The sequence below is a fragment of the Polypterus senegalus genome, unplaced genomic scaffold, assembly GCF_016835505.1.
Source record: "Polypterus senegalus isolate Bchr_013 unplaced genomic scaffold, ASM1683550v1 scaffold_4091, whole genome shotgun sequence".
Lineage (NCBI taxonomy): Eukaryota > Metazoa > Chordata > Cladistia > Polypteriformes > Polypteridae > Polypterus > Polypterus senegalus.
Window position 1 is genome coordinate 13,648 of NW_024377954.1, and position 11,353 is coordinate 25,000.

Below are 11,353 nucleotides of genomic sequence, written 5' to 3' on the forward strand. Positions count from 1 at the left end.
TCTTTGCACGCAAGTCTGACAGCCCTCAAAAACCCAGTAGTCTTTCTGATTTTTGAGTCGGGGATCCTTTCTCTGCACCTTAAACTATGTGGACTCAAATGACCCAAAATATTCATCTTTGTATAAAACGCTGTTCAGATTCTCCCCAACGCATTATGCTTACTGCACTTCGCATGTAAGATCATGACCCTAAATGACAAAAAGTCAAAGAATTTCCTGGAGAAAAATTGACAGTAAACCATATTTTAGACAACTTAACAATGGAAACAAGACCGAGTGACATGTAGAATAACAGGAAGGTTAAGAATATGTTTATTCTCATTTTAAAACAATGCAAGGTTTTATGGTGGCTCAGTGATGTTAGCACTGCCATTTTATAGGTCCAAGGTCCCGAGAGTGAAACTTGTACCCAATCACAGTCTATGTTGCAGTGTGCATGTTCTCCCTGTGTCCTCCTGTTACATTTCCCTAAGATGTGTACTAAGTTAATAGGTAGCCCTAAGTGGTCCTGTGTGGGTGAGTGTATGAGAGGACCCAGTGGTAGACGGCAGCTCTATTTTGTGCTGTTTCCTGCTCTGTGCCTGAAGCTGGCAGGATAGGCTCCAGACATGTTAGACCTGGAGTTATATTAAAAAGGTGTGGCAAATTAAAACAAACACATGTATTAAAAAGTGGACCCTCAATAAATAGAACAAAGCCTTAGTAACAGATACACTATTCTCACAGGCTGTAAACAAATGTACTTTTTAAATTAGCCTCTACGTAAGTAGCCTTTAAATATACATGTAAAATATAGTATACAATTAATAATGTGTCAATTTCAAAAATATGCAAATTGGTAAGGCCAATAATATATTAGAACAGTATAATGTGTATTGAATATTTTGAATGCATTATCTAGAGATTTATATGTTATATTGTGTTTTTCATTTGTGCTCTTTCCTAATCCCATCCTATCCAATTTATGATCTTTATTATTTTATGATACATGTGTAAAGGAACAAGGAAATTCCTAAATCAGCATAGCTGAGCTTCTTTTCCCTGTATAAAATCTCAACTGGGTGTGGTGTAGTCTTTTAAATATCAGCTGGAGAAACATAGCGGTAGACAAACAGTGAGCTTCACAGGAATCTGAGACATTGGCTCCATCAAACCTACTTGCATCATACTGGCTCAAAGGTATAGTGTTTTATCTTATATTATACATATTTCAATAGCTAGAAAATCTTTAGAAAAATATTTCAAATACTGTGAATTGTTAGGCTGACAGACGAGATTAGACAGGAGTCCCCGTGGACTATGATGTTTGCTGATGACATTGTGATCTGTAGCAATAGTAGGGAGCAGGTTGAGGAGACCTTGGAGAGGTGGAGATATGCTCTAGAGAGGAGAGGAATGAAGGTCAATAGGACCAAGACAGAATACATGTGTGTAAATGAGAGGGAGGTCAGTGGAATGGTGAGGATGCAAGGAGTAGAGTTGGTGAAGGTGGATGAGTTTAAATACTTTGGATTAACAGTACAGAGTAATGGGGATTGTGGAAGAGAGGTGAAAAAGAGACTGCAGGCAGGGTGGAATGGGTGGAGAAGAGTGTCAGGAGGAATTTGTAACAGACGGATATCAGCAAGAGTGAAAGGAAAGGTCTAGAGGATGGTAGTGAGACCAGCTATGTTATATGGGTTGGAGATGGTGGCACTGACCAGAGAGCAGGAGACAGAGCTGGAGGTAGCAGAGTTAAAGATGCTAAGATTTGCATTGGGTGTGATGAGGATGGATAGGATTAGAAATGAGTACATTAGAGGGTCAGCTCAAGTTGGGCGGTTGGGAGACAAAGTTAGAGAGGCGAGATTGTGTTGATTTGGACATATGCAGAGGAGAGATGCTGGGTATATTGAGAAAAGGATGTTAAGGATAGAGCTGCCAGGGAAGAGGAAAAGAGGAAGGCCTAAGTGAAGGTTTATGGATGTGGTGAGAGAGGACATGCAGGTGATGGGTGTAACAGAACAAGATGCAGAGGACAGAAAGATATGGAAGAAGATGATCCTCTGTGGCAACCCCTAATGGGAGCAGCTGAAAGAAGAAGTTAACACAAAGAAAAAGTAAAACAAAATGAATTTGTTGTTTGACGCTCATGTCTAGATCAATTTTGGTTCTTGAAGCAGCAGAAACATAAAAACAAGAATACAGCCAATTGATCGATTAATATGCAAAAATAAATAAATGCTGTGCAGATATTTCAAAATGGTATTTCATAACAGACTTAACGAGTGGCCCAGGAGGAAGCATTGAATTGCCTGATAGTAGTGGTGCTCCAGTCTGTGGTGGAATGAGCCTGTGGCTAAATGTGCTCCAAGACAGTGGCAACAGGAGGGGAAGGAGAGGTTTTTCATGATGGCATCCAATTTTGCCAGCATCCTCTTTTCTACAACAGCATCCAGTGTGTCCAGGGTTCATCCTGTGATGGTGCAGTCTTTCTTGATAAATAGTTGGTAGTGCTAATGTAGGGTATTTAGTTTAACAAACAGTGCCATGTGAACTCTGATTTAGTTTTGGGAATTCAGATCTGTTATTTTGAGAATAAAAAGATATAAAACAATACCTTTGACTTTTTTCAGTTTACAGACATGAAGCCGCTGTTTTTGACTTTCATCTTTATAGCATTTGCATCTCAAATTAAAAATGCTGTTTCAGATTCAGGTGAGTAGTCACCAGGACTTCTTTATTTTTAAATGATGACCTACTAAATAATTTTATTGCTATATGGAAATACAAAAAAAGACCACTGAAGCAATCTTTATTTAATTCATTTATCATTTTTCCAATTCTTATTTTATTTAATTTGCTCATGTATACACTTTTATCCTAAAGCTTTATTGTTTTGTCTTCCACCAAAAAGCAAACAAGTTGTTTACACTGTTGGTGTCCTGGGAAGCAAAGAACATTACTTTATTTATTATCTTTATATATAGTCCTCAAACTGAGCACATACGTGTCATTTTTTCCCTTTATCCAGACTATACTGTGTAGGTTTAATGTTACAAAAATACAACTTTTGAGTCGCTAGGTTGGCAGCACTGGCAAAATTCAATGCTTTAAATTCCTCTTTGCTGTTAAAGTGTGTGCTGACTTTCCAAGTCTGAGAACTCAGTTCTCTGTGTTTGCCATAATTGCCCTTTCCTTCTGGTGTTTGGGGTCATGCACCTTCCCCAGTTCCCTTGCTCTCGTCTGCCATGGTATGACTAAGTGCTTTCATAACATTTTGCAGCAGATCCTTGTGATCTCAACATGTCAGATCTTGTGTTTTGTAGGCATATTCTACTTATTTTTAAGAGTATAATGAGCTTGGGTTTTTATTTGCCACTGTTTTTCTTGATGCAGAATTTGCAATGTACACACTTAGCTCTTATCTCTCCTGTTTTTTGTTGCAGTTGAATCTCTGGGACGCTCATTCATTCAAAATGCTTTGCAGGAAGCCATGAAAAAGGGTTGATGGAGCCTACAAATATTCGAGAGATGTGTATGTACTTTGTATGCTTTCAATTTGAAGTCAGAAGCCCTTTCCACGCACAATATAATTGAAACATTGGGCAGTGAATTGTGTGTGTCTGTGAATGACTAATATATGAAGTGTATGATTCAAACTGTACTTTTTATCAAGTTTTGTATTATATAAAATAAATACTGCATATGAGAAGATCGGCAACAAAAACAATGGGTAGTGCTGGGTTTGCAGTCTGAAAAATACATTTTCATCTAGAGACTGATGACTTCTTGTGCTGTTTAAAACACAACGGTTATGGCAGGGATAAAATTCTGCTTTTAAAGTCATTTGTTTTTTTACAATTCTGTTACTCAATAACCTGTAATTAACATAATGGCATACGCTCAATTCAGTTCAGATTAGCTCAGTGTATTCTTAAATGCAGATTACCCAGACTTCCAAAACCAAAAAAGTAATGTAATAGTATATAACTAATTTTACATAAACAAGCAAACAAGTCTAAATGAATGGTGTTAGAGAGTTACCCCAAGTCTGTCTTTAATGCTTTTGACAAGATTCTCTATTAGACAATTTGGTTTAAACAATAATGAGCATATAATAATGGGCATTATAAAAAACGAACAAGTCAAGAGAACTTTCCTGGTCTGATGCTGCATAAGCATTTAAATATTCAAATGTTGTGAACATGAGAAATTCCATTCTGGGTTGCATGGCACAGAAGTTTAGTATACTGTACACCCGTATTTTATCGCTGCTGAAATCGTGTTATTGTCCCCCACCAAAACACATGCCAGTTTGGGGTGAACCATTTAAATTCATACACTGGGGCTTTTATGTGTAAAAAGTAAACAAGACGTCCATCTCCATTCATCCATCTATCCATCATCAAACCCATTTAATCAAGGTAACAATTGCATTCATTGTCTATTTAAATGAAAGTCCAAGCAAACATTTTGGTGTTGATGCTGAGGTTTCAGATCTCCAATGTCAATGTGATTCCCTCATCTTATAAGTTAGTTTGTATGAATGTTGGTGAGCAATTAATTTTGGGGACTTTTTCCATGCAGTGTAGGGTCACCAATAATGTAAATACCCAGGGCATTATTTCAGATTCACGAACAAAGACATACTAACAGTGTTCTTGCAAGGGATTTTAGGAAAGGAGCTCCAGAAGGAAAATAAGCATCAAGCCACAAAGAAAACAAGACCATGGTAAAATATGCACCATCATAATTTGTTGTCGTCCTCCATTTGGCAGAGATCTTTTAAAAATCAAGAAAAAAGAGCTCTCACCATATGAGCTGCTCTCTTTTTCAAAGAGGCCAATGGCAGAGACGAGGATTGCAGTACGTGCAGCTGACTACATGGAGGCCACCCTTGATATAATCCAGCAGAAGATGAGCAGGATCCACAAACGCTCATTGAATGCCACAGGTTAGTGTCTCCATTTCATTCTGTACCCTTTGTAGACTTCATGGGAGGATGGTGACAGCCATAAAATAAGAAGGTTGCAAAGCAGTGAACACAGTTGAGGGCTGATAACATTGGACAGATGAGGAGGAGATTTTGCCTTTTTGGGCTGATTGACCTTCTCCTCCACTTTATAGATGGAAGAGAGACATAAGTTACAGATGGAACGTCTTTGCTTAGCTATATTAAGATATGTATTTGATGCACTTCTTAACTGAAATACAGGAATAGTTTTTCTAAATGATTAAAATACTACTACTATAATTTTAATTAAAATATAAAGGAAAGTGATGCTTTAAATGTCAACGAATGTCATCATTTCCAAACATTTTTGTCCAATTTAAACATTCTTTGAAGTTTCTCCATGCTGCAGGTTCATCACATATGGTGCTTTGATTATATCATTTGCAATGTGCATTTTTATTATCTGCTTTTTGAAACGATAATGTTTACTTCCTTTTTTGTGATCAAAAATGTATGTATTTAATGCAGCATGCCATTTGTTGTCCTTTTTCTATCATTTAAAATGATGTGCATATATTAGTGTGATGACACATTTTTCTACTATTTTAGTTATTTAGAAACACTGTTCTCATATTTCAGTTAAGGGTTTAAAATATAGCTAAGCAAATAAGTACTGTGTGGGGATATATTTCATGTAGTGTCTCATATAGTACACACAATCATAAACTACAGCATTCATAATGAATGGCAGATTTGTACAGAAAAATGTTAAATGAATGAAAGAAGATCAATCCATCCAGTTTCAATGGACTAGCATCCCACCGTCCAGGGTCATGCCTAATGCTGGGGCAATCTGTTCCATCTGCTGCAGCATCTATAAATTCAGAGCAGGCTCATTTTCTTTGGGAGACTGCGTTCCTATAATGTCGGTATTGACTACTTTCACATCTTCTACAACTTTGTGACTGCCATTGCAATTTTCTATGCTGTGGTGAGCTGGTCTGGCATCCGCATTTTAAAAGAGGCCAACCAAATCAATAGACTAATTAAAAGGGCATGATGAGTTAATGGATGCACTCTGGACCCCCTGGAGGTAGTAGAGATGGAGGGAATTAAAACAAAACTGAGTGCTATTATGAACAGTGTTGCATATCCTCTCTCTGACACGCTAACACTGAGGGAGTTCAGCCACAGAAGTGCTACTGGGGCTCCTTTATACCAACAGTAATAAGTCCACATAATGCCTCACCATGAGTAAGACTGCCAATTTTCTTCCTTTTTAGTCATTCTGGTATGTGTTCAGACCATATTTTGTGTGTATACATATATTTATTCACATCTCTATATTTATTTATTTGAAGAGCTTTTGTAAAAAGTCAAATTTCCCACTGGGGACAAATAAAAATTCCATCCATCTGTCCTCACTTGGGCAAAGCATGCATGAGAGTATTTTGCTCTTTTAAAATGTTGGCAGTTGTCACTGTCCCACAAACAAGAATTATATATTTAGGTTAGAAAATGAAGGATTGATCGACTTATATACAGTTAATGTTCTCTTTTACAACTTTAAATTATTGTAACACGTTGTGAAGGGTTCATTCCTGCTTTCAAGTATTTGCTTAGCAATAAAAACCTGAATAGCATGTACTTTATTGAAATATGGTAACTATATGTATGATTGTCTCAAGGCAATACAGTGAATGTTGAATATGAAATGTCAGAGTTTATAGATCACACACAGCACCTTTAGATATTTAACACAATAAAGCATTATGATGATACTCCTCTCAACCCAATTGGCAGCTCAACATAGTTCATCTTCTTCCATTTCTCTGTTTGGTTTACAGATCTTTTATCACCTGAAGATCTGAACGTGATTGCCCGAGTCACTGGCTGTGCTGCCCAAACTGTGCTGCCATCATGCAACTCAATCCCCTTTGTAGACAAATACAGGACCATCTCTGGCGTGTGCAATAACAAGTAAGTGAAAGCATTTGAAAGTTGTAGTTTTTAAATAAAGTATAAAAGCAGAGAGGCCTAACCTAGTGGTATGTAAAGCCGCCTTTAGTCACATTTATCCATATTTCAGTGCTGCCCATTGTGTCATAAAGAACTATGGCTGGCTTCTTAGTTCTGAAAACATTCTAGTTATTCAGTACAGAAAAATGTTGAAGCTGCCATTAGGCTAGTTATATAGAATATTTTATTTCTCAAGGCATTACCTTCCAATCAAAAGATGTAGTAGCACATGTCAGGATTCTAAAAATGTATTTATCATAATTTAAAACTATAGGAACATGTTTTTAAACAAGCAAGAAGGATTTCCTGCTTAACTGGCAAATCTAAATGCGTCTATTGCAAGTGAGCGTATGTGTGTGTGTGTGTGTGTGTGTGTGTGTGCATGTGCACGTGCACGTGAGTGCCATGCAATAAAGTGGCACCCCACCAAGAACTGGTATCTGCTCTGTGCCTAATGAATTATACTCTCTGGTTCCCTGATTTCATCATAGAAAAAAGAAAAACTGTAATACTTTTCAAATTATAATAGTGTGCTTCATCTTGTTCCCAATGTGAACTGGCAGATGTATAAAGATTCTTCTAGTAACAGAAGCTGAGACAAACATGACAGCATTTTATCCAATCTTAGCTGGGATGGTTGAAGTTCTATTATTGATCATTAATGTCTAAGACATGATTTAGAGGTAAAAATGAGATACACAGAATATTGTATGGAAAATGTCACTTTATATTTAGACATAAAGCAAAATCCTAATTGAACAATATCTACTGGTACATTTGAAGTCATAACAAAACCATACCAAAATTCAACAAAAGCCAAGAGCATGCATTTCTCTTTTTGACTGTTAACATCCAATAGGATTTATAGGCATATGGCTTTAAGCTTAATTATATTCTAAAGCATCCATCAGTCCATTCTTTTTACACTTCAAGATTGTGTGGCACTGGAGTTTTTCCTACAAGAGGCAGTATGCAAGTTAGAAACCATCACTGGACTGGAAGCCAGTTTGTCATAGAAGACACACAAGTACACATTTATGTGCAGGCAGTTATAGACGCTAGTTAACCAGCACTAGGAGAAAACGTATGTCAGCATGGAGAATATGTTGAAATTAAGCCAGCCATCTAAGACAGAATAATTAAGAGGTTCTAACAGAATAACATTTTATAAATGTGCTAAATATTCGTCTCAATAGACATTTAAGCAATATTGCAGAATGACATCCTGGGCAGGTAGTTGAGTGAAGAGCTCATGGCATAGCTTATAGGGGAGACTTCAATCTGACACTTTTTCTTAAAGCCACTCTTATAGGATTAAGGCTGGAAATCATATATGAACCTAGATAAATTTTGGATTTTTTCTGTATTTAAACTTTGGGATGTATTTTCCCTATTAAATACAATAATCATCATGGACGTTCACTAATGTTTCCTCTTTTCTTTTGTATTTTTAGGAAGAATACCCGGCTTGGTGCTTCAAACACCCCTTTCACACGATGGCTGTCTGCCCAGTATGATGATGGCATCTCTGTTCCACGCAGTTGGATTCCAGCAACCAAGTACTCAGGTTTCAACCTTCCTCTGGTAAGGATTTGCATAATCTGAGTTTTGCTGAAGAAGGGCTAAGTTTTGTCATGTTGGGTGAAAAGTTAAAAATTTTCGAATGGACTTTGTGTCTTTTGCATTTATTGGTAAAATTATCCATCCATCCATCCATTTTCTAACCCGCTGAATCCAAATACAGGGTCACGAGGGTCTGCTGGAGCCAATCCCAGCCAACACAGGGCAGGAACCAATCCTGGGCAGGTTGCCAACCCACCGCAGGACACACACAAACACACCCACCACACACTAGGGCCAATTTAGAATTGCCAATCCACCTAACCTGCATGTCTTTGGATTGTGGGAGGAAACCGGAGTGCCCGGAGGAAACCCACGCAGACACGGGAGAACATGCAAACTCTACGCAGGGAGGACCCGGGAAGCGAACCCGGGTCTCCTAACTGCGAGGCAGCAGCGCCACCGTGACGCCCTTGGTAAAATTAGTTCACTTATAATAAATATGTCAGGGTTTAAGTGAGAGACGGAAGTAATTTGTTATGTTAAATAAAGCCAATGAAGTTGCAAAAATGGCTGGCAGCAACAGTACACATACATATAAATACACTGTATATACTAGACAGACAGACAGATAGATAGATAGATAGATAGATAGATAGATAGATAGATAGATAGATAGATAGATAGATAGATAGATAGATAGATACTTTCTACAATTAATTCACCTGAGGATCATTTCTGGGTTCCATTTTGTTTTTAATGACTGTTAATATTGGTGGCAACAGCATTCGTACCTTCTGTGGTTGTATTGTGTGCCTCGTATGCTGTCTTATGAGTATATTTTTGCTGTATTTCTACCTCTCAGCTCTATTGGCCAATAAAGTTGGGGATCCTTATTGCAGTATGACTTTTTAAAATTACATAATACGACTTGTTTATTACAAAGGCTAAAACTCAATGTGAATAAGAAAGTTCAGCTGATGTTTAAACAAATTTACATTTAGTATATTTTATTATGTTTAATTCTGTTTAGTGTTAATTGTAAAAGAATGGTATTAAATCAATTGTGTTTGCCTTTTTTATTCTAGGTCCGTGAAGTCTCCAATATAATTTTGCATGCAGCAAATGAAAACTTGCCTCAAGATAACTTATATTCATTCATGCTGGTGCTGTTTGGGCAATGGACAGATCATGATTTGAGTAACACCCCTGTGTCTCCAAGCATTCGGTCCTTCAATGATGGAATTGACTGCAGCACATCCTGTCAGCGGGCTGAACCCTGCTTCCCTATTCAGGTAAGAACTCATCCCCCAATAAGTCTGTGTATGTAGCACCACTCTACCAGGATTATCAGAAATCCTTAGCCATATAAATCAATGTTAAAAAAAATTGTGGTTTGATATAAATTGACCCTTGCCATCATACTGTAATTGTTTGAATACAGTACAAATATTATTTGGTTGATCTAATTAAAAAAAACTGACTTAGCTCTGACACTTTGTTTTTTTCCTTTTGATGGCTTGGTGAGTGGAATTTGGCAGACTGTTTAGCACTGCTTGGTTCAATTTCCTGCCCAGTTGTGGTGTTTGCAAAGTTTGCCTATCGCACCAGTGTGTACACCATTTTTCACACATGCTAATGGAGTGCATACTAAAGTAACTGGCAAGCTGAACTTGTCCTGATCTAATCAATTTTAGGTGTGGGTCTCACATTACAGAGGCAGGTTTAGTCTATATTGTGTGTCATGGGTTCTAAATCCCCAAGAACACTATAAGAGAAAAAGTGAATGCAGAAACTGGATGGATTAAAAATGTTGGTCTCTGAAATCTTTAGACTTTTTTCTTGAAGTCTTCTGTGAGGAAACCTGACAGGCTTCAAATGCCCAGGCACAGAAAATCAAGTCAAATTATCTTTATAATACTTAAGTTCTTTGACTGTTCTTTTTAAATACATTATGAGTACATATTTAGAATATGTTCAAAACAAAGCTAAATAAGTGACTTGACATAGTTTTTATGCATATGGTTTATTGAGGGGAAACTTCTATCTTTGCATTCTGAAGTGATATCCATTTCTGGATGTTGAATTTATGATTGATCTTTAACATTTTTAAACCATTCACAAGATATTGTACAGTCATTCTTATTAAGTAGGCAAAGAATTTTGTGACTTTATCACATTCCTGCCATGGTCATGGAGGTAACATGTTTGGGTTACTTTGCAGTTGCTTTTTTTATTTGAATAAAGAATTATTCAAATGATTATTTTGGGTTATAGTTCATTTATTGAAATATGTTTCTCATAGTTTTGACTTGATTTTTCTTATTATTCCTTTATACTTGTGAAGAAAAAAAACTTTACTTATTTTTAGGAATGGGTCATTATAATTAGTCCCAGTATATATTTAGTCAAAATTCCTTCTGGTCATTCAGCCAACCATTTACTGACAGCATTTAAAGTTTATTGGGTCAGTGGGAGTTAGAGCCCGTACCAGTGGCATTGTGTACAAGACAGGGCGCCACTTTGTCAAGCACTAATTAATTTATATTGTATTTTGTATTGATTTTTCATTTCATTATTGTATATTACTGTATTATTGAAGAATGAGTAAGACTCACAATGTTTATTACTAGATTGATACACTCTTGCACCTTCATTTTAATACACACAATGATCCTATCTGCATAATTAACATATGGGTGACTCCTGCACTTCCAGTCACTCTTTAGTACTCCACATCCACACTCACTGTCACACATTCTGGTTATATGTCACTTACCAACCTATCATGTGTTACTTCTGCCACATTTATTTTTTCTTTTGGGGTCCCCACTTCGG

General features: G+C 37.0%; 1 protein-coding gene across 1 annotated transcript; it reads left to right on the plus strand.

Annotated features, from left to right (window-relative positions):
• Positions 1-1,124: 1,124 nt before the first annotated feature.
• On the plus strand, positions 1,125-9,810 carry LOC120519518 (myeloperoxidase-like; the record flags this gene model as incomplete). Its single annotated transcript, XM_039742495.1, has 7 exons — positions 1,125-1,179; positions 2,616-2,697; positions 3,429-3,517; positions 4,761-4,936; positions 6,784-6,916; positions 8,410-8,539; positions 9,604-9,810. Coding segments are annotated over exons 4-7 (579 nt in total), but the record flags the coding sequence as incomplete, so codon positions are not given.
• Between the last annotated feature and the right edge of the window lie 1,543 nt (positions 9,811-11,353).